At 40.3% G+C, this 24,448-nt stretch overlaps 2 protein-coding genes across 5 annotated transcripts in view; both read right to left on the bottom strand.

Moving 5' to 3' along the window:
- Positions 1-9,147, bottom strand: part of CTTNBP2 (cortactin binding protein 2) — a 150,155-nt gene extending 141,008 nt beyond the window's left edge. For 3 of the 4 annotated variants that reach the window (XM_082693812.1, XM_082693814.1, XM_082693813.1), the window contains exon 1: positions 8,905-9,119. In XM_082693812.1, coding sequence (XP_082549938.1) covers positions 8,905-8,985 — 81 coding nt within the window. In that variant the 5' untranslated portion in view covers positions 8,986-9,119. Of the gene's footprint in view, positions 1-8,904 lie in introns of all 4 variants that reach the window. The other variant, XM_082693815.1, reaches the window with a different exon arrangement.
- A 12,217-nt stretch (positions 9,148-21,364) lies between these two features.
- Positions 21,365-22,254, bottom strand: LOC309845611 (ubiquitin carboxyl-terminal hydrolase isozyme L3). Its single transcript, XM_082693806.1, has one exon. It carries the CDS (start codon positions 22,192-22,194, stop codon positions 21,502-21,504), a length of 693 nt encoding a protein of 230 aa, XP_082549932.1. The 5' UTR covers positions 22,195-22,254; the 3' UTR covers positions 21,365-21,501.
- Between the last annotated feature and the right edge of the window lie 2,194 nt (positions 22,255-24,448).

Raw genomic sequence — 24,448 nt, 5'->3', positions numbered from 1 at the left:
AGGGTTTTTGCTAAACCATTGATTAGGTTACACAGAATGTTTAAAAAAAAAAATCATGTTTCCCATCACAGTAATGCACTATTTCAAATATAGAGTTTGTTTGCCCACCAGCTACTCTCTCTCCCCTATGCTTCTCACCCCTGGGCCCTCACTAAAAACTCTACTGCCTTCTGGCCTTCAAGAATAAGAATATTATCATAGTATTTTCAAACTGTCATTCTCCAGTGTTTGATGTTTCTGTCCACTATTCTGGCAAAACAGAGTATATGAAACCATGTTAGAGGTCATTTATTTTACAAATCAATTTGAAGCACGTCAGTATTTTTAGAAATATAAAAAAGCCCAAATGCAAAAATCCCAAGAAAAAAGTATGTCAGTTTCTTATGAAGTGGCATTTATCTGACTTGATGCATGTATGGTACAAAAAGTACTCAGATATAGAAGAATCATTAATGTTCTTTGGTTTAAGAACAAAATAATTGTTCTAAATCTTTTATTTTTTAAACCACATTGAGGTGTCATTGACATACAAAATGCTGTACATATTTAATATGTACCACTTTATGAGTTTGGAAAGATAGCAAACCATCACCATAATATAGGCCATAAACAAATCTATCACCTCTGAGTTTCTTCCTACCTATTGTGGGTTTTTTTGATAACTTTTATATTTTTAAGAGGCAAAATAACTTGATAACTTAATTTTCAAAAAAGAAGACAAGAGAGATCCAAATGCTACCACTCCCATAAAAAATCAGGATCTTTATCAGGACATCCATGAAAACATGACACCTCAGACCCCCAACAACAAAATCACAGCAGACATGTTCACAGACCGAGATTTATTATTAGTGCACTTGTTTTCCTTAATAAAGAAAACCCAGATCTCATCTTTAAGTGAAAGCAAGGTACTAAAAAAAAAAAAAAAAAAAGAAAGAAAGAAAGAAAGAAAGAAAGAAAACCCAGCTAGATTGCAACTCTAGAGGCCACCCCTCTGCCTGTCATGTTTGACGGTTGCCAGGAAAAGTAGTCCAGGAATAGTACTTAACACCTAGTTTTAAAAATCTGACAGAGGTAGCTTAAACTAATCCAGAGTTTGGTCATCAAACTAAGAGCCTTCTTCGTGACATAATATGAAAGAAGAGACACAACCCCAAACTCGTACTGTTCAACACAGAAGTCTTCAACAAGCTCTAAATCACTTGCAGTGGTGTGGGGAGGGCATTCTTCCAGATTTTCTTATACAGGCTCAGAGACAGAGGGAGAAAACAAAATGAAACCTAGCTGAGTTAACTCATCTTCAGCTGTCAGAACTACATCTAGGCCAATACCAGTTTCCTCCACTACCACTCCATACCCTCACCTCTAGGGGAAAACAAACAAACACACACACAAAAAACAAAAACAAAACTAAAATAAAAAACTAAAATAGTGGGTTTTATGTAAGGAATTTCAAGAGTCACAGCCCAATAGGGCCAGAAGATCCTTACCCATATCCTTTCAGAATTAAAAGGGTCAGAACATTGATGGTTGCCAGAGCATTTAAGAGATTAGGCGTCACAGTGGCGGAAGGACCTCCCAGATCTTTGTCCAAACTTACCAGTTATGGTAAAAATCTAGTGATCAAACACAGAGCCAGATATGTTCTCTGGTACTTCCCACAGACACCAAGAGTACCTCTTCCAATTTCAAATCTAGTGGGCTACCCTACATTTGATCAAGTCAGTCGACCACATGGGAAGGAGGTGAGGTACCTGAGAAAGCCAGTGGGCTAGAAGGGCATTAATTCATCTCTTTGGACCTCAAGTTTCTCAGCAGTAACATAAGTATGTTGTACTAAGTGATCTCTAAAATCTCCCCCAGCTCCCAAATGTTCTGATTTCACAGACTATCAGGCTAACTAGATTACTGGACTGAGGAAATTTAGGTCATTCCATGAAGCCTCTGAGAAACAGTTGAGATAAATTGATTTTGCCTCTTTGCTCTGAAGTTACAGAAATGTATTTTCTTCCCAGTCTAATAGGGCATGCTAATAATTAATAAGGTGCATTTAAAACTTCCTATGTAAGCAAGATTTATGACTCAGGGATGAGTAAGAGGCTGTAAAGAAGGGGAAACCAATGAAATCCATCTTGAAATTACAAGGAGAAAATAAAAAGCTGAAGACTATCATTGACATGAAAAAAAAATCCAACTTTCCAGGTACACAGAACATTTATAATGTTAAAATATGAATTCACACAATTATATGGGTTTTCATGAAAAAAAGTACATTTTCATGCTCTAAAACTACTTCAAATCTCTGACATGACATCCTGCTTTGAGATTATTCCTCCCGATTTCATCTATTAAGAGGTTTACTTACAGGGTTTGCATAGCTTTGATTTTGTTCTTCCTAATCCTTTGTCCTCTAATTCGTGGGACTCCTACTTTCTTCAGGACAGAGCTCACATCTCACTTCCATAGGTCTTTACGGACTCCAGAAATCTCTCCTTCTCTACACTCAGTCTTACTGTCTGTTCTAGTACTTCATTTGGCAATTAATCATGTCTTGCCTTGTGTATTTCTCATATTGTCTATCTTAATGCTCTATTTTTTTCACCCCTACTAGAAATCAGAGGACAGCCAGAGTATTAAATCCTCACATGATTCTACGTAACATTCACGCCCATCCACATTTGTCATAAATCATCTAGAGCAATTTAAACTAGGGCCACTTGGTGTGGGACTTGAAAGCAACTGAGAACTTGGGGTCAGCTCTCCAGGGCCTTACACCTCAAATCAACCCCACTGCCTGAGGTCTTTCATGCAAGACAAGCAACTGAGTATACTAGAAAGAGGCAGAACTGACAAGTAAACAGAATGTCAGGAAGGAAACCTGGCAGTGGATATAACTAATTCTGAGTACAAGAAAACTGGAATGAAAAGCAGAGAAATAGCTCGGGCGGGGGTGACAAGCTCTGATAATTAAATGTGCCTACATCCCTTTTCCTCCTTTCAGATCTCCTGTCTGTCTCCATTTCCTCTTTGGAAAAAGAAAAAGAAAAAGACCACATCTCAGATAAAACAGATTCCTATTTCCATTCTAACTCAGCTTTGCCATGTTCTATGAGCCCTATATGGGACATTTCCACATAGGAACTAGCATCCAGATCCAATAATTGCCTTAAAGAAGCGTATCATGCATTGAATATCAGCTTGATTATCTGTAGGTGGCGAATGGCAGCATGCTGATTTTCAAATGAGGAGGCTGAGACATAGATGGCTAGATGATACTCTTACAGTTGCAAAGGCCTTCTGTGGAATAACTCAGGCCTTTGGAATCATCTTTTTGCCTTTTCAATGAAATATAAAAGTGTCAGAAGCAGGGTCGCCTGGGTGGCTCAGTTGGTTGGACGACTGCCTTCGGCTCAGGTCATGATCCCAGAGTCCCGACATCGAGTCCCGCATAGGGCTCCCAGCTCCACGGGGAGTCTGCTTCTCCCTCTGACCTTCTCCTCACTCATGCTCTCTCTCACTGTCTCTCTCTCAATAAATAAATAAAATCTTTAAAAAAAAAAAGTGTCAGAAGCAAATCATTCATTTTTGCATAGTGACATTAATTTAGTGATATCGCTTTTACTATAAAAAACCTTTTAACTCCATCCTTAATCTACCTGGTTATTAACTAACAATTTCATGTGTAATTTTTTCCCTAAAAATCAGGATTTCTCCATACATGGAATCGTTTTGTGCACAGCATTAATATGATCTCATTATTTTTATGCAAGTTATTTATAAAAGATGAATACATCTTTAAAAATCCTTTGATTTCAATGTCATCATCATCTTTCTCACACCAGTTTTCCATTTTTTTTTTTTAACTTAATATCTAAGAGACAAGTTTCCTTTTCCATATTATACAAGTCTTGCAAAGGAGCCCCAGTAGAGAATAATACAACTGAGTACATTCAAATAGTCTTTTCTAAAATAACACTCAGATGTGCTTAGGTGGCAAAGTATATGAAGGCAGAAGGGAAAGAAACTGCTCCATCTTTCCTAGGCACATTTTCAGTTTGAATTCTAGTCCCAGATTTCTGGGCATGAGCAGACTATGCCAAAGCTTTGCCTGTCTTCCTGTCCAATCTTCCCTTTTATTCCCTTTTCCTGTTTCCAAACTCCCTTTCATTTCTGCCTTGACCCCCCCCCCTGCCAATCATCCCCTCCCTCCACACCCTGGTGGGTGATTTGACCTTGGCTCAATTATAGGAAGAATTCAGGATGGGAGGGATGTAGTTACCATTCCCAGCCTCAGCCATGATTCTGCAGAGAGATAATCTAAAGGGAAAACTAATAGTGTTGGAAATTAATGTTTTTAAAAATCTGTGAATCTGAAATGTCCCTGAGAAAAGCAGCTTGGAAAGAGACAATATACAAATAAAAATAAGAACAAAAACAATCAGAAACGTCAGGGTCATCTTTCAGAAACAAGAAAAGCTCTGTAACATCTATGATGTTAATTACTACAAATCATAGGGCAATACTTGCATTACACTCCAGTAACACACAAAGTAAATTTCCCAATTAGCCAAACAACAATAAGTGTTAGGACATGACTTCTTGGTGAGCGTTCATTTTCTTCATTCCATATTGGTGAAACACCTACCATGTATTTGCCTGGCACAGTGCTTTTCCTTTGCTTTCCTTTATTTTATTTTATTTTTTTTTTAAGATTTTACTATTTATTTATTTGACAGGAAGAGAGATCACAAGTAGGCAGAAAGGCAGGCAGGGAGAGAGAGGAAAGCAGGCTCCCTGCCAAGCAGAGAGTCCGATACGAGATCCCAAGATCCTGAGATCCTGAACTGAACCGAGGGCAGAGGCTTAACCCACTGAGCCACCCAGGCGCCCTTGCTTTCTTGTAGAAACAAAACTCACACTGCCTTTCTTGAAGAAGTCTGCTCCCTTCCAGCTCCAGCCCTGTGTCCATAAGATCAACAGCAGATATTTGTAAATGGTTGAATAAGTACTCAGTCTGTGAAACATTTTCTCACCTCATAAAGTTACATGAAATACAAGAGGAAAGAACCACCTGGCAATCTAGCCTCGGCAGGGATTCAATCACAGAGAAGATAAATGCTTTTCTCTAAACAAAATTGCTCCTATGAGCAATGTAACAGCAATGATACCAGCACCAATAAGAAGTCAAAAAACAGGCACAGAAATATACATTATTTAAGATGAAAAGGAGTGAAAAGCATCCTGTTGAAAAGCATCAGTTATATTTCAGTCTACTTCCTCAACTTCTAACCTATTTTTCTAAAATACACTGTTGCAACTAAAGTTGAAACCTCTGTGTTCATCTTTGAAGGCCCCTCATTTGTGCCACAGGCCACCTTTCACGGAATCCTAAGAACAGCTACATGGCCCACAGCTTCCTGCAGTCTTCACTTCCAAGTCCCCCTTCTATCTCAAGGCCTAACTCAAATGCCATCCTTCTGTGGAAGGTTCCCAGGGTCCTTCCACTAGGGATCCTTTCCATGACTCTTCCTCTTGAGACTCCTAATTATTTGTGCCTTTCATGACATCATCATGTCTGACTTGATTCCTGGCCATTTATCAGTTTCCACCATTGGAATGGGATGTGTTACTTTTTATGGCAGCAAAGATGTTACTCGTGATGCCACCATTTTGGTAAGTGGACAGTAATGTGTTAAGTCTAAATTATTGCTTACTTAAAAATTATGCTGTGAAACTTACAATATTCTTTTTTTTTTTAATATTGTATTTATTTATTTGACAGGGAGAGAGAGATCACAAGTAGGCAGAGAGGCAGGCAGAGCTGGGGGCGGGGGAGGGTGGTAAGCAGGCTCCCTGCTGAGCAAAGAGCCCAATGTGGGACTGGATCCCAGGACCCTGAGATCATGACCTGAGCCCAAGGCAGAGGCTTAACCCACTGAGCCACCCAGTGCCCATCTTTCAATATTCTTTAGCTGCCATATAACTATGGTTGTTTTAAGAAAACTTAGCAAAATTGGCTAAGAAAATGTTTTTCTTTGCATTTACATTCAATATTGTCACCTGGAAACAAAAATTTCCAAGGTACCAGCTGCTAATTTAATATTCCTGTTGTGCATTTAATAAAAGCACTGTCCAAGTTTTTTGTCATTATCACCATGACAACAAAATTTTTTATCTACTTTTTGCATATTATTTGCTCCAGAAAAGTCCTGAATGACAAGAATGTTGATCAGCCTCCCAAACACAGCTCTAAAGAGATCTCCATTTTCCCTTCACTCTTAAATTCTTTGGTGACAATAAGAAAAAGCAGGAAGATTTCTGTTTTCCATACTGCCTTATCCATTAGGAGTTATTTTCAGAGTAGAAATAGCAATATAGCCTATAAAAGTCATCACATTTGGTTGAGGCACTGAAAATAACCCAGGTTTCTCGGCATGGTTCACAGCAAAGACTATTAATATGATCCTACTGAATACTGTAGCTGTTACCCAGCTTTACACTTGGGATGCTTTCAGGATTTAAACAGCTAAGAACAAGGATCACAAACTAAATTTAAAACACTCCACTGAAAATCACATTAAGCTGAAAACTATAAATTAAACTTGTCTCTAAGCAACAATCTAAATAGTCAAAACTTAGTGAAAACACTCACTTTCAAAAATAGCCTACTGCTTTGGAGTCTCCATTGGCTCATGACTGCCAAATGTACATATAAAAATGCATAATATGTAAACCAATTTGAAATGAAATAAATCTCTAAAATGAAAAAAGAAGCCACCTATTCCCTAAAAATTAAAAAGAAAAAAAATGTTAAGTCCTCAGTTGCCATGAATCCAAAATGCATAAAAATATCTTTGATTTTTAATCATTAGGTAAGAAGCTTTTAAATGACAAATATCATTCTTCAATCCAGCTTTAATTTAAGTATCAAGCTGTAAGTCAAGTGGCTGATACAGGAGGACCATATGTTATTAAAAGTAAAATGCCCAGTTTACTGCATAATAAGCCACCATGAGAATTTTGCTAATAAGTTATTTTTAAAAACTATTAGATTAAGTGTCCTTATTGCATCCTCCAAGGATTGTACAGAAGTAACAAGTTTTACTTTCACAGATTTTTCCATGGCTATCATTAACCAGGGTGAAATTACAAAATCTCCACCTAATGTGCAGTAAAAAGTCAGACTCCTGAAAATTCTCAACAGCAGAAAGGAAACAGAGGCCTTGTTAACACAAAAATCTGGCGTCCAAAATCCTGTTTGCAATCTAACCAAATAAAACTATAGATCAGCTACAGACCATAAATCAGATGTTTGTGTTTGGTTTAATTGTCAGGTGATGATTCAAGACTCGCAGTAATAGGAAAAAAGGTTGTTCCAAGTCGATTAACCAAACTGAGCCTTCCTGGGCAACAAACACACACACCCCTACCTCTTTTTTCCCTCCCCTCCCCTTTAGCATCTCATGGGGATGAAGGTACTCAATCATTTGAACTTCCCAGAGAGGTCTGTGTTGTCTTAATAGCTAGCTTATCCTTACTGTATTTCACAAAAGGGAACTGACTCATAGCATCACAAGCGAGCAGGTTTTATTTGAAATCTTAAGTTCACGTTTTCCATGCAAAGAATGAAAAACCAGTTTTCCTAAAAGTTTCAGATTAAAACTTGCAAGTTTCACAAGCGGAAATCAACAGCCCTCCTCTTTCTCCGTTTTGCCGTCTCTCCCTGTTTCTTTTTTCTTGCCCAGGCTCAGCTCAAGCAGCCTCCTCCACCTCCACATCTCTCCTCTCCCTCTCCAGAAAAGCCCTACGTCCCAATAGTGAGGGAAGAAGTTCCAACTGCCCAGATGATTCACACCTGGCCCTTCCTCTGCTGCTTGTGCACTGACTCTGTCCAGGAAAGAACTGAGGGGCGTCCAGGCTCTTCTCAGTCCACACCACCCGGGATCTCCCGCTACAACAGCGGGACCGCGCCAAGGGTGGGAGGCGCTCCCAGGGCTGCCTTTCTTTGCAGATCCTTGCAGCTCCTGCGAAGCTGCTTTTCAACTCCGAAAACGTTTCCACCCAGGAAATGTGGGTCCAGCCCTCCCCCCGAGGTAGGGACTGGAAACCACCGTTCAGTCTCCGTGCACCCGGATACTGTGGGGCCGAAAGTGGGGTCAGCGTTAGATGGAAACTCATTAGGCTTCTAGATCCCAACGAAGAACAATGTGTGGACACTAGGTGCTCAATCTCCACCTTGCCTGGGCACCTTCTTGGGAAGAACGAGAACACCTTCCCACCCCGGCCCCCCATCACCAAGTGATGGGGCAGCATGCAGCTAGGACCCAAGGCTCCGACGCTCAGCGGGAGGCAGCAGCGCCCAAAGCCCGACACCGGGCCTCTCTAAAGGGGCCTCAGGCACATGAACACACACACACACAATGGGCATCCCCACACCTGCCTGGCGAGGACCCGTCTCCCCGCAGCTGCCTTCCTGGGTTGAGAGATGCCAGGCAGCCCCGAAACACTCGCCCACCACCACGCGCGCAGCAAGAGGCGAACAATGGGGGGTCAAGTTCGCCTAGAAGCGCACGCCAGCCCCCGCCCCTGACCAAACCCCACAGCAGCTGAGGGAGTGGGCAAAGGGGTCGTACAGGACAGACGCAGGGAGCCCCAGAACCGGGCGACCCAGGACTGCTTCCCGCAGGGCTGGGGAAGGACGGGAGTGATCCCGAGCCCAGGAGGCCGCCTCACCCTCCTCGACCCGGGCTCCAGCCGTGAGGCACCGCAAGGAGGGGGTGCCCAGGGGAGGGGGCGCCCCGGGGAGCCCGGGCTTGCGAAGCGCCCCGGGGTGCAAGCCGGGTCCAGCCCGAGCCCCAGCCCTCGTCTACGCTCTCCCCGCGCCCACCCCGGGACCTCGGTTACCGCCGCCTCCGCCGTGGCCCCCTCCGCGTCCTCTGGGGCGCGGGAGAAGTCGGGCTCGCAGCTCGCGCCGTCCGTCGCCATCTTCCTGTTCTAGCGGATCCGAATGCGAGCTCGGAGCGGTGGCTCCGGGTTCAGCCCTCTCGGCGCGGGCGGCGCTTCAGCCGCTGCGGTCCGGGGACGCGGGCGCTCGCAGCCCGGCCGCCGCTGCCGCTGCCGCCGCCGCTGCCGCGCTCCCTCCTCCCCTCGTCACCGCCCCCGCCGTCTTAACCCGCTGCGCGCCGGAGCGCCGCCCGCCGCCTGCCGCCCGGTCCCCGCCCCGCCGCCCGCGCCCGCGCCGGGCTGCCGGCCATCAGCGGTGCGTGGAGGGAGGTACGGGAAATGGGCACGCGCCCAGGCCCGGCTAGGAACCCGCGGGAAGAAGGGGGAACCAGAGCCCTGGAGGAGGTGCAGGGAAGGGCCCAGTAGGTGATCTCCCAGCGCAGTCCCCACCAACCCTGCTGCGTACAGAGCAATGCGATGAAACGTCAAGCCTCCCAGATTCTGAATTCTCTGTACGGTCAAGGGAGAGCATTTAGTCCCCTCTATCCCACCGCTAGGAATCACAGAAGGCATCCTTTTCTTTCTTGGATTTGTTTGTTGTTGGTTTTGGGGTTTTTTGCGAGACTGCCACCAAGGGCGTGTTTCCCCTCCTGGTGTATACATCAGGCTTTGTTCTGTTCTACCGTTGCCTTGAGTCCTTCGAAAACGATCAACTCCCAGATCAAAATGTGTCTTGCTATTCTTCTTATTCCGTGGCACCCGACCCCTTGGCCTATTCCTTTTTATGCAACCTCTTTTTCAGTTAAGGTGGAGCAGGGCCTTTTGTTTTGTTTTGTGTTTTGACCCCAAGTCTGGGGTACTTTTTGAAGGGCTAACCGAAAAATGTTTAGTGCCCTTCTTGTAAAAGGAAGCTCTCTACTTTGAAAAGAATTTAAAAGACCTCCATGAGGTGGGGACAGAACACATAATTTTTTCCTAAAAACTGATTTTATGGGAATTATAAGTCTCAAGATACATCATGAGATGAATTAGACCCAAACTCTTAATTTTCTCTTCCCACATCTGATTCCGTTCCTACCCTTTCCTGCCAATTCCCAGGATGTGAAAATCTATCACCTTATCAAGACCATATGGTATAGGCCTTCCCAAATCACCAGATCCCAAAAATGTGTTGAAAGCACAAAATCAAATCACATTCAAGCTGTGTCTCAAAAAAGTAAATTCAAAACACAACCAAATCCTAGACTTAAAATTCTGTAAGATGAATGCCTGGAATGTTCAGTCCAAGGGTTAACAGATCAAAGCTCATTTTTTTTTTCTTAAATGGTAGACTCCTAATGAAAGGTTTTGGCACTTTAATTGCCTCACTTTCCAAAGTAGATCTAAATATGATACAAACCATGGCAGAGAATATCTTTTCAAGGACCTGAAAAGTGTGGATCGGTAAGTTGTTAAAAGTTCCTTCCCAAAAAGGGTCTACATCAAGAACTTTCACCTGAAACCCTGGGGTTAAGGGTCACAGGCATAGAAATCACCTCCAGGTTATCCTGTAAGCAGAGATGATCATTTATTTATTGTCTTTGACTTTATTCTGGTAGCTAGTCCTTCTCTGAACCCTCTGATTTCCATCTCTGTTTATTATATCATTTCTTTTATCAAACATTCTCTCTGAAATTGCTCAATATTAGAATAACTAGACTCTTTACCCAATGAAAGAAAAGCATTCGACTGTGAAACTTCAATGCTGAATGGATAGTAAAAACTTGATGTTTGAACCAAAAAAATTCCTTGTTCTTTTCAAAATTCATTTTCACACATCAAAAGGCAATGAATTTTCTTGACACTGATACTTGTACTAATGTTCAGTTACCACCAAAGAAATTAACTGGCTCCTTTCTAAGGGAAAAAAATAATAATAAACTTCACTTAGGGGTTAAGAACTAAGGATATGACATGACAATATCCCTGAGAAGCAACTCCCATTTATTTTATACATGCAGTTCAATTAACAAAAATATATCACTGGGAAGAAATCACTTCTATAAGTCTAAATGCAATTAAAGCAGAATTGTCACAAAGGATTCAAACCCTGAGTGATGTCTTACCTCCCACTCCACTCCCCCACCTTTTTTGAGTAAAATAAAAAAAATAAACAGTTGAAAAAAAAAAATCACAGAACAGCACATTTTCTAAGGGCCAAAGTCCAAGACCTAGTAAGGAAAATAAACAGCATTTTGTCCCTGCCTTAAAGCTGCCATTGCCTACTGCCAAGGATTGAAGGAATATCCCACCTTACTGCATAGAAAAGCACACCAGGAGTTAACTCCCTCACCAGTGGCCTGGCCTGGGGCTGCTTCTCTACCAGGAGGACACTTGCTGGTTTAAATTCTCTCCAGAGAATTAACCTCTATTGAGACTGCAAATTAACTCTTTCTGAAAGACTTTCTTTGCACAAAGACGGCCTCTGCTAGAGTCACACCAAATAGATCTGAAAGAGTGGTGACTTGATGGCTCTAGAAATTAAATCTTTGAGGCTCCATTAAATAGCTTAAAAAAAAAAAAAAAAAGACATCCCAGGGCTAGAGTAAAAATTTTTGAAAAGCAGAGAAAAGGAAAAGATATGGAAGTGTATAAGCAGGAAGAAAAGAAATCCCTATAGCAAAAATAAGTCATGATTTTTAATCAGTAAATTTCTTTCAGCATTAAAATGGAAGGAGAGATAACTGAATACATTGCTAACAGAAAACTATTAGTTATATTGTCTTCTTCTCTGAACATAACGATGTGGCTGACCCACTGACAAATGAATTTATTTTGTCAGATTAGAATAGTTTATGTTCTGAACCCTAGAACAGAGGTGCTTGTGCTGAGCTATACTCCAAGATTCTCTTTTAAGACCGGTGAAATGGGTTGTTACAGCTAGGAAGGCAGACTGTGGCTGGGGAGCCAAGTGGTTTTCGATGAAACCATGGCCTTGGCCTCACCAGCCACATCCTCCAACCCACTAAACCAAAAACCCAGAGAGTTATATATAGCGATGCAAAGCGATTCTTCCTTCCATGTGAGAAGATAAAGGAACAGACACATAGCCCAAAACCGTTTCCCTGATAGAGTAAGAGAATTCTTTATTTCAGTTAAATGACAACATTTATGCGAACTCCAAAGAGCAAACCATATGTTATCATGTCTTAGTATTGCCAAATGACAAAATTACCAAGTAGCAAATCATTTCTGACTGCATTCACAAGGCTATAGATATACAATTTAAATATTCCAGACCACGTTTATCCCTGTCTACACCATGGTGAGCCACCTAGAAGGACCCAGATCTTGACACGGGGAACTCTAACAAAAGAGAGCCAAAGACCTTGAGTCCCCTATATCTATCCCACGTTTTTGAAACCAAACATTGCCAGAAATGAATTTTCTTCTGACCTAACGACATTCCCTCCTAGTCAACTTGTCATTATCTACATGTGCTTAGGCTCTTTGTGGATTTTACTCAGTAAATCTAATCCTAATCTAGTTAGCCACTCTTGTCAACAACCTATGGCTTTGGAAGGCCTCCTCCACCAACGGCAGCTGGTGTGTGCCAAGGGGATGCAAGCTAATTTTACCTAGGCTAAAGCAAAACTTAATTAGGAAATTAAATCTGCTAGGTAGGATGCAAGCCAAAGCCAAACATAAATATATCATTATAATCACTCCCAGCCCCTTTTAACACCACCTTTAGCTGGAAACTGCATTTGGCCATTCAATGCTAAAGTGATGTCCAAATAGAAGGTTTTATCGGAGTTAAAGGTACAGTAAGAACATTATTCCCCAACCTGGTCACTCAGAACAGAAACTCAGGCTCATTGAGAACAATGAAGCAATGTTGATTCAGTTCTGTTGAATGTTTTTAAAATGTTCAGCCATTACTTGTTAGTTTCAGCTCTTATCTGCAGAAGTCATTTACTAAAACTAAGTTCTAGTGCAAAAGATGTTTTAGTGCAAAACCATTATGGAAAAACAATTTTAACAAAGAAACCTGGCCCACTGCTGCCCCTCATCCACCTGAACTGGAAATGGATCTGAATATTTCCATTTATTCAGCCTCATTAGCAACCCCACAAGCCTGCAGTAAGTAGTTACTAGGCAACCACTAAGGCAGGGGTGTTTATACCATTAGGCATCAATTATAACAAGCTTTATTTTTCTTAGAAAGTTTAAAAACTATATAAATAGGTTGTGAGCTGACCCTTTTCTCATCTGATTAGGAGTGTAGAGCTAGCTATAAAACCAAAGCTGACATTTTCTTTTCACTATGGGGTATGTAATGTTCAATTCAAAAGGAAATGTAGTGTTTGAAGAATTAATAAGAACAAAATATTGATGCCCTTCAATTTTAATAAATATTCAGACAGTTTTTATGATCCACTCAATGATGATTTACTTATGATACAAAATACAGGAGAAAAGCCATGAATGTATAACTCTCCCATATAAAATTGTGAAATAAGCCATATACATCAACATTTTCCAGGCAATCATAATCATTTAGCTGTACACTAAGTTAATAGAGTTTCAAAAGGCTTTGGAGGGCACCTGGGTGGCTCAGTGGGTTAAGCCTCTGCCTTTGACTAAGGTCATGGTCTCAGGATCCTGGGATCGAGCTCCGCATCGGGTTCTCTGCTCTGCGGGGAGCCTGCTTCCTCCTCTCTGCCTGCCTCTCTGCCTACTTGTAATCTCTATCAAATACATAAATAAAATCTTTAAAAAAAAAAAAAGGCTTTGGAATTTTTTTTTTTTAAGATTGATTTATTTCTTTGAGAGAGAGTGAGAGCATGAGTGGGAGGGGCAGAGGGAGAGGGAGAATCCCAGGCAGACTCTGCACTGAGCGTGGAGTCCTACACAGGACTCCATTGTAGGACCCAGAGATCACAACCTGAGTGGAAACCCAGTAGGACTCTTAACTGACTGAGCCACGTAGGCAACCCCCTTTGGAATTTTTGACATATAAATTCCATCTTACATCATCCAAAATCTCACTTGATGACAAGTTTTTGTCTACCACATTTTTAAAATTCAAATCAGTTAAGCTCACTTAAAATTGTCTGAAAATATGGTGCCATTATTTGAAGATTTTTATTTATTTATTTATTTGACAGACAGAGATCACAAGTGGGAAGAGAGGCAGGCAGAGAGAGAGGAAGGAAAGCAGGCTCCCTGCTGAGCAGAGAGCCAGATGCAGGGCTCCATCCCAGGACCCTGAGATCATGACCTGAGACGAAGGCAGAGGCTTTAACCCACTGAGCCACCCAGGCGCCCCTGATGCCATTATTTGAAAAGAAATAAAATAAATATATGTAGCAGAAGTTATTCAATTAACCAACAAATAGAAAAAAATTAATTCAGAATATTTATAAAACAATGTCATGGCTAGACTTGAAGCCTTAATTATATTTATGATTCAAGAACTGAAGGAGAAAAGAAACATCAGTGTAGCTATTTCATTCCAGGGAAGAGGAAGTCACTTTCAGGAAGTCACTTTATTCTTCAGAATAAAGAAAAATACTTCTGACAAAGCAACATTTAAATAGTCCAGAATGTTTTATTCTCACAACTAAAGAAATTTAACCACTGAAGTAGTTTTATGCTAGCAATACAGTATTTTTTTTTCCTTATGGAAAATCAGAAATAACCACATACTGACCATTACTATCAGACTCCACATCCCTTTATCATTACATCCTCTTTTAACGTTCATGATTTATCACTTTCAGCATTAACTTCTTCATTGTTAAGAATCAATTCAGTTGGGGGACACCTGAGTGGCTCAGTTGGTTAAGTGTCTGTCTTCGGCTCAGGTCATGATCCCAGGGGCCTGGGATTGAGTCCAGCATCCAGCTCCTTGCTCATCAGGGAGCCTGCTTCTCCCTCCCCTTCTCTCCCCGACTTGTTCTCTCTCTCTCCCTCTCTCTCTCTCCCTCTCTCTCTGACAAATAAAAAAATAAAAGCCTTTAAAAAAAAAAATCAGTTCAGTTGGGAAATATTTTACTGGTACTTTTTCCTTCCTTCAGATCTGTTAAGGACCCTATTTTGTCACCTTTAGCCTCTACTTCCTGATTAGTGACCATCCAAAAGGGATGAGGCCATTTGGGTCGTGAGATACCTTTGCCTGACATATTCTTCTTGGATAGCTCTCAACCCCCACCCCCATGTGGCCATAGATGCGAACTGGAATGGTGATAGGGAACCCCCTTTCCAGAATTTAAAATCTGAGGCAGGGGCAAGGGAGAAGTTGAACAGAAGCTGTTCCAGACGCCCTGAGTTTGAGCAGCGGGTAAAGTCACCCTGCTTAGAAAAACCACATTGTAGAGCTCAATTTCCTGTAAAGAATCATTTTGAGAGCTAGAGAAACACAAAAATGGAATCATAGATTCAAATGTGAAAGGCGAAGCAATAGAGCTTCTAACGGGAAAATATTTTCATGAACTTGTAAATCAGAACATAAGTTCTGACTTTTAATGCAATCCAATTTATCAGTCTTTTTTCTTGCGTGGTTAGTGTTTTACGTCCTGTTTATGAAATCTTTGCTCACTTCCTTGGCCCCTCAGATGCTATTTTGTGTTGGCTTTCTTGGAGTCTCATCCTGCACATGCTCAGCTTAGAATCTAGCCTAAAATTTGAGAGGAAATCATGTACATATTTTTTTGGACTCTTGAGTTTCTTCTCTGGGACTTTGTCCTTCAAGTCCCCATAATTTGGCAACCTTCAAATCCTGACCTTTATCTCTCTGGTCCCGTAGTTTTATGCTAGCAACTGTGTTTTTTTTTTTTTTCTCCAACTGTTCCCTACCCCCATGCTCCCCGCTCACTCAAAAATCATAGCCCTTCAAATCCTGTCTGCGTGTATGACTTGCCAGCCCCTCTACCAGTGGTTTCATATGTATGTTGTTTCACCTCTTTTTGTTGTTTTTAATAGGAGGATTGACCCTATACTCAGTACCCTATCATAACTACAACTGAAAACCACATGTGCTTACTTTAAGAAGGAATGTATAAAGAAAAAAAACTTCTTAATGTTCCCTTGCCTAACTGGATTGTATCCAGGACCGTATTATTTATTTTCTCATCGTGGGGTTGGGGGTACCCAGCTGAGACTCTCCAGTTGCCACTGACAAACAGAATCCAGGCACTGATCTGCTACCTCATCCAGAGTCAGACATGAAAAACCATGTTGGAAATAAAGGATGACATTGCACCAGTAGACATATAAATTCTATTACCAATCTTAAAAAAGTAGCAATGTGCCTCCTATTTCTAGGGTGTAGCATGCCTGACAGTTTTCAGAAATTAAAAGAAAAATGAGAGATTGAAAAGAGGAGAGGAAGAAAAGAGTGAGGCTGGCCTTGGGCTTCCCTTAGTTAAGAGACTGATGGTCAAAGGGACATCTTTCAAAGAACAAACATCTCGAATGTGAAGATTCTTATACATTCTGGAAAACTTTTGCAGATCTTCTGGACTTTGAAGTCAAATGAATATTGGTGGATATGGAAGAACATCAACTCCGAGCTTGCAATACCTAACACTGAGCCAGCACAGGACAAGAAGTCAATAAATATTGAGTCAAATTAATTCAATGGAACCAATGGATGGAAGGATGGAAAGTTGGGTGAATAAATGGATGGAGTAAATATCACTACCTACTTACTTTTTTGTATCACTGGCCCCTTAGGCATTGTGGTGAAACTTAGGGATTCCTTCTCAGAAAAAAATTTTAAATGCATAAAACAAAACAGAGCATCATAAAGAAAATTACTTATGTTCAAATCCAATGATCAAAATTCTGCATGTAAAAAAAGAAAATTTTGTAACATAGGAATAGAGGTATTTCTCTCTTCCATAAAGAAATAAGACAGTGGTAGACCCATACATAATGTAATTTTGAAGTCTCCATGTATGTAAATAATATTTTAAGATCTCTGTAACGATTATATTGAGATTTTTTAAATATCTGTGATTTCTATTGAGACAAAGTCATAGGTACTCCCAGGTCTATTAGGGTCCTTTGACTAAATTCATAATTGAAGTAAATGTTGACAGTCAGTGAGAGTGAGTGAACATGGAAATAAAATTCAAAAAAAATTTTTTCATGGACTTCCCATGGAATTCTACCAGTAAATTTTATCATTTAAGAAGCTCACTCAATACATATTGAGGAGAGTTCATACCTGCTGAAATAAAAATTTCTATCCAATTTGAGACGTTTAGTGAGTTACATATATAAATATATATTTACATAAACGTGTGTGTGTGTATTTTTTTTTTAAGAGGTGGAGAATGATGGAAATTTTGATGTATTAGGCCAAGTAGGGTACGCGGAGAAGGGTTAAAGATTCCCAAATGCTACTCCCGCTCATCCTCCAAACAAAACAAAACAGCTCAGGCCACATACTGCAGAGAGGTTGTTAAGTGCAGGGTTCCATGATTAAGAGCCTTTTTCTAGCTGTGTGACCTTGGGCAAATGCTCTTCTCAGTTATCTCATCTGTTAAGTGGAGATCATAATGGCTCTTGCCTCTGTAGCGTTGTTGGGAGGATTAAACGGAGTGATTCATTTAAAGCACTTAGTACAGTGTTTGGCCCCCAATAAACTCCTAGTAAGTTTTCATTCATTACTATTTTCATGCTCTGCATACACCCGTTAAAGAATAAACAGTCACTCCTATGCAGATGACATTTCGGAAACAATTTATTGAATTTATTAAAATGATTCTACAACTACACAACAGTCCTAACAGGCTCTTTTGTATAAGCTTAAATTTTTTAAGTCAAGTATTCTAAGATTTTAGATTAAATAGTAAAAATTCCCCATAAATTCTTGCAAAAGTCACAGTCAAGAAATGTGAATGCTCTAAGTCAGTTCTCACCAAACTGATGATTGCTACATTTAAAGCACACCTCTTTTTACTCAAAAAGGAAGTGCTTTAACTAAATAATGCTCAGTATTGATCCAAAAATATCATTAGGGATTAGTAAACTGGTCCAGTCTAGATTAGATCTAAACTCAGCCTAATCTAAGGCGATGGGCTAATTTCTTGTTTTGTTTAACTCATGTAATGTTATTTTTTTAAGGGAATAATTGCTCACATTTTAAAATAGGAGGATTTCATATAAAAATTCAGCCTTTCAACCTCTCAGAAGTTTAAGAGTTCCTGAAACCACACGCTGAGTCCCTTTGAGACTGAGACTAGTTCTCTCCAGCTGTCTAGAGTCTCCACTGTCCTATTTCATTCCTACTTTACTTTCTTGTTTCCCATAATTACATTACTTTCTTGTTTTTCTGTGGGGTTTTAACTTCGTGATCCCTAAGTCAGAACGTTGCAGTTTATGTGATTCCAGTAAGATTGTGTGTGTTTATTCGTTTTAATCAAAATGATGGAGGAAACTTGGGCTTAAAAACATGTTTAAGATCTAGTAATGTAGGTATCTTGCCATCCACCATCAAAATGCATGTTAACAATTCAGAAATCCTTTGAAAAATATCAATGTAAGCATCTGTTATGAGCTAAATTATGTCCCCCTCAAAATACATTTGTTGAAGTCCTAAATCCGAGTACCTCAGAATGTGGCTTTTTGGGAAAGCCTTTACAAGGTAATTAAGGTAAAATGAGGTTGGGCAGGGGGGTCTAATCCAATATGTCTGGTATCCCTATAAAAGGAGATCAGGACACAGACATACACATAGAGGAAAACCATCTGGAAGAGGAGACAATGGCCATCTGCAAACCAAGGAGAAAGGCCTCAGAAGCAGCCAACGCTGCTGCCAACTTGATCTTGGACTTCTAGCCTCCAAAACAATAAGAAGATAAATTTCTGTTGCTAAAGTCATCCAGTCTATGGTACTTTGTTATGGTATCCCTAGCAAACTAATACAGCATCGGTTCTGAATGAACTCATTCTTCCTGGGCTCTCCCACAAGTGACTTTACATCACCCAGGTCATCTCTGGAGTAAGCTCACATCTCTAGGGTAAGAAATTATGGACAGACTTGAGGCAGTGAGGAATGCCTTGGTGCTTCTCAGTGCAAATGTTCCAATATATGGGCTTATCAACCTGTAATTTCAAGTAATTTGTCCCCAATAATAGGCATAATTCTGAAGTTTGCATCTTTCTTTTCTTTTTTTTTTATTTTTTTGGGGGGGGGGAAGGGGTGGGTGGTGAGGTTACTGAAAAATGAGATCAGATTCAAGGTCATTTCAATATCATCTCATTCATGAGATTTTGAATATGCTTCAATGAGTTTGACAAGAAGAGCACTTATTGCCAGCTCGCCAGGAATTGCACAAAGCTTGCCACGTTTCTTCTTTATGTCTGTAGTGTACCCCGTATGCAACTTTTCTATCAGTGTGCCCTGGCTCAGAACTGCCCATACCACACAACTCCAGGGGGCTCCACTCCTCCAGTGGTCTAGGCTGAATAAAAGTTGAAAACACTGGCTGTCATTTCAGCTGCAGGGCCTTGGTATTAGAAGACTGGTTTGACCTGAAGCAGGTGACTATCTTTTCCTCACTATAAAATAGGAATGAGCATTTCAATAGTAACTTCACAGGGTTGTGGTGAGGATTGAAAGAGATTAACATGTACAAGTGCCTCAGATGCTGAAAAGAGCTACACAAGGAGTATTATGATTTTGAGGAACGTTCCAGCCCTCAGGTCAGCCGGACATCTGCTGCCTCATCATTAAGAAATACCACCAGCCCTTGGCTAGGTCAGACCATGGTGGAACTTCCGTCCTGTACACACATGTTTCTGAGCTCTTCGTCAAGGAAATGCTTCCAGGGTTAAGACATGGAAGGAGTTTCTCTTTCCCTTATTACCACATTTTTTTAATAAGAGTAAAATTTCCCCTGTCAGAACACATCAAGATACCATGGTGACAATTGCTATAGAAATGCTAGATTTAGAAAGAAACAAGGTGATTTCAATTCTGTTTCCTGCTACCTGTGTTCAACAGCCTAAACAAACCTATGCTGGCCAGAAGACAGAAAGGGAACACCTGTCCCAACTATCTTGCCCACTCTGCTCTAGAACCTAGAACATCCACTTCCTGCGGCCTCCCAGAAGTACTGCATAGAATAAAGTGCTAGCCTCAATATTATTATGGAACAGATACATACTGGGATAATATTACCAAAAAAAAATTTTAACATGTAACTATCCGCTGGAATCTAGATCATAGGCTGTTAACTCAAATGATTACCAAACGCCAGATATGTGGGTTATCTGAATGAGGGTGGCCAAGGGTTTAAGGCAATAGAGAATGATGGGGGACTTGAGCCAAAAGAAAGGCTCAGGCTCTGTCCAACTAAACGAGAATATTTCCTTGAGCCGAACCAAGAAACACAAACACAGCAATGTCAGAGCTTCTCATTTTTTCAAGAGATGGAAGAAATCAAATGTTTATGTGAAATTTTCCAATTTTAAAACATATCTGCAAGTCAAATCTGGCCATGGCTGCCAGTGTTCTGGTTGATTGATGCCCTGAATCCAAGAATCATCTCCTCCCAGTCTTAAAGTAGAGAAAAATGGAAGCATGTTGAAAATGTGCATTCTCAGTAGCCTCCACAGGTATTCTTATTGAATAAGGCCCTTTGGGAAGCTAAGCTGCATGTTTTAACCAGCAGCCCAGGAGATTCATCTGGAGATCACTCAGGGACCACCTTTTGAAGCATGCTACTGAAGACCCCAAGCTACTCATAAGATAATACCCATCTTTGTGCCCCCCGGCCTAGTACATTATCAAGCATGGGAAACTTTAGGAGTGAATGAATTCTTCCTTATCCCAGGGCTGTATCACAACACTAGTATATGTTTACTAAAAGGTGTATTAATTCATTTTCATCTAATTTTCCTTAAGTAGACTAAGCAAATAACTTTGGGTTGAGGCAGAAGATGAGAGCAAGAAAAATTCTGGAACATGGGACATTTTCTGGGGAGAGCAGGTCTAGGTGAGTATCGATGTAGGATTCCCACAGCATCCAAAGAGCTCAGAGGCGCTGATAAACGCTTAAAGGGATCAGACTAACTGTAACTTTTACCACAACAGCAAAGTTCGACACATTGGAAAATAATTAGGCCCTGAAGATGTAGCAATTACCATTTATCTTTAGGTATTTTCATTTCTTAAAAAATTTAAAAAAATTATAGCGGTTAATAAAATATGTCTATGAATTCAGGACAGATAGTAATAGAAATCTCTCAATCAAAATACAATAAATATTGATATCTTATTTCAAACTCCACATTTTCATGTCTTAATTTCCCTTGAAACTCATTTATATATTCCTCTAATTATCTTTAGAGTGAATCACAAATTTTCATTTATTAGAAGTATCTATGCAGCAATATTTCCTGCTTCTCAAGAGGGGGTAGTGAATTTTTTTTTTTTAATTCACATAAAGTTTAATCAGTCAAGTTAATGAAAATATCAAAATTTTTGAGTTAGTGTGTGGCAGCGGAAATTTAATTTTTGTTGCAAATAATACAGTATTTGGTGTTTCCGTCACTGACAAGCTATGCTGCAGATAGAGCAATTGCATTGAATCTCAGTTCATCAGGGTCACGTTCCATAAACTTCTTGCAAACTTCTATGGCATCCTCTAATAAAGTTTCATCACTAGTTTCCCCATGGTTAATTGGAAATGGTTTCCGTCCATCTAATTCATAGAGATGCCCATCTACATGAACTAATGCAATAAAATGAAGATCTACTTTTTCATCTATACTTGGTGCCTCAGTCTGACCTTCATGGGCACTGGTCTCATGAGTGACTCGAATAGCGTCATAGTTCTCTAGATATCTGGCTCGTTCTTCAGGACTCATTGACACGGACTCCTCGAGGAATTTTTTCAAGGTTGATCCAGATTCAAAGTGCATCTTGTCTTTATTGTTGGCAATAGCATGGATCAGTCCAATTGTTCCACAGGCATTGCTGATTGTTTGCTTCATGAAATATACTGATGATGTAACATCTTGTCCCTGAGATTTTATTTTTTCCTCCTCCTCTGTTCTGAATACTTCATACTTTTCTGTAATAGGGAAGAGAAGTAACACTGCACACACCGGTCTTGGTACCATGCTAAGGAGTTCAGGATCCATTCCATATACATCAACAAACTGCCAGTTAGGATGTAGACCTAATTGTTTGAGAAACTGGTTGGTGACCTCGGGATTGGCCTCCAGCGGCAGCCAGCGCTGACCCTCCATCGCCGCTGCGCCCGGCCCCTCTCCAGGTCTGACAGCCGCCGCCGTCGCAGCCGCCGCCGCTTCCCGGGGGTAGTGAATTTTTAATCAAAGTTGATTTTGGAACAACACTAAAGAATATTTAAAGGTTTAGATTTTCCTAAATTAATTATTTTGAGGGCCAGCAGAGTAAAAATGATAAGAAAAGGATATAATAAAAAACAATATATAGTGACATTTAGCATCTTCTTACTAATTATCAGGATCTTCCATTCTCCACCTTCTTTTTTTAATATAAACTGGAGTTTCCTTGTCCTCTTCTTTGTCTCAATAAACTGGACTGCTGGACCCCTTGAAGCTTTCCCAGGTTGGTCCTCTTATCACAACTCGTTTAGCTCTGTCCTCTCTGCAATCCTCTGGGAATCTATACCATTTTGCCTTGTGACATTATCCGATGATCCTAATATAATTGTTGGCAAACTTTTTCTATAAAGTGCAGGGTGGTAAATATTTTAAGCTTTTGGGCATACTCTGTAGCAACCACTCAACTCTGCCCTGTGCAGTGTGAGAGTGGCTATAGAGGCTGGGCCAGAGTTGTTCTGCAATGAGCCAATATTTTGCTTATCTTTGTTCTAATAAAAAGTATATACTTTTTGCATTATTTACAATTATATCTTGTCCTCCCTTGCAGATAGGGAAGTCTGTATCCTGTTTTATAACACCTATGTCTACAATGTTTTGATCCTTAAATGGGATTGATAAATGTTGGGTGATTGTTTGATTTTATGTGTGTGTGCAGGGGGAAAGTCTCAGAAAATGAGAGAATTTTTTAATGGAAGAGACCTTGGCTCTCATCCATTCTCTAACTTTACAGATAAAACCAAGCCCCCTCCCCCTCACAAATTTTATGTTAATTAGAATTTTAAAAACAAAAGTAAATCAAGGCCTAGATCAGCTTGTGATTTTAGTCACGCAAAAGTCAGCTGTTATGCTTCAAACAAATTTAATTCTAGTGATGACAACTTTGTCCACTTTCTTTTAACATCCAAATGAAATAATGGGAGCTCTCATCCCATACAACCAGGTATGTCCAGGGCCCTTTTCTGTATTTCTAAGGATTTCCTAGAGGTATTTTTAGTCCCCTGATGTTAGTCCCTTTCCCACTGCTCTGAATTCTTACCTTTTGACCTACTTGCCCTCAGATCTCCAAATCATGCCATGGGTTTCTTTTTTCTGCACAGTGGAGGATATATTTTTAGCTTTTCCCATCATAAAAAAAAAAAAAGAAGAAGAAGAAGAAGAAGAAAAGTCTCCACATTTATACCCAATGTGCTTTTTAATAAATGTAAAACTCCAATCCCCTGCTGATTCAGAAAACTCCAACCCTGCTGAAGGTTGCCAACATTCCCAGCACCTGAGAAGATGGTTGAATTTCACTTGTAAAAGTTTCAGCATAAAAACACTTACTTTTCAAAATATAAAATTGCATTGTTATGCTAAATATGTTTTTTCTTACTACACACACTGCCCATACCTTCACAGATCCTAACTTCCACCTACCAGTCCAGAAATCCAGGCTTCCCTGGTGAGAATCATGAGCCTAAAGGAACTGAGTACAACTCCAACACTGCCAGCAAAACCAGGGTAAATTTACCCAGGCTCAGATTCCAGGGAACAGACAGATGATGGTAACATTCTGCTACTTCTGGAGTCCTACACAAGGCAGGCAGCCAATTTTAATTCTTTATATGTAAATAGCAAATAACAATAAAGGCTCTCATTTAAAGAAAAAGCACCACCGTGCTGTGATCAGTGATAATAGTAGTGGTGGGAGATTTCCAACTGGATTAATGGAATTGAGGAGTAAAACAAAAAGATGACCCAGAATAAAGGGTATTCTCTTAACTATGCCTGGCTAATGAGATCTTTAAATCCTTATAGGGAATGAACTGGAATATATATCATTTGTGGTGGTCAAGTAACATAATGTCTGAGCAGAATTCTCATTCTACAAAACAGGTTTCCTAATTCTAAACCAATCCTTTTGATGATTCATCAAGGTATTTTACAATAGCTATCTAAACTAAGGAACAAGACAGGGTAATGAACTTTGACCTTTTATAGAGTTTATCTTATGTCTCCATGTGCTCTTATATGTAATGCTGGATATTTAGCCTACATAAATTTTCGATCTCAACCAAGTTCTATAAATTAGTTCTCTTATGGCCTTTCACAAAATAGAATAAAAGTGTGACAGAGGCAATGCTCTGCTCTCTAA

This window comes from Mustela nivalis, assembly GCF_964662115.1.
Source record: "Mustela nivalis genome assembly, chromosome: 12".
Taxonomy (NCBI): domain Eukaryota; kingdom Metazoa; phylum Chordata; class Mammalia; order Carnivora; family Mustelidae; genus Mustela; species Mustela nivalis.
Note: the sequence above shows the minus strand (reverse complement) of the source record. Positions and strands in the feature narration are given on the sequence as shown.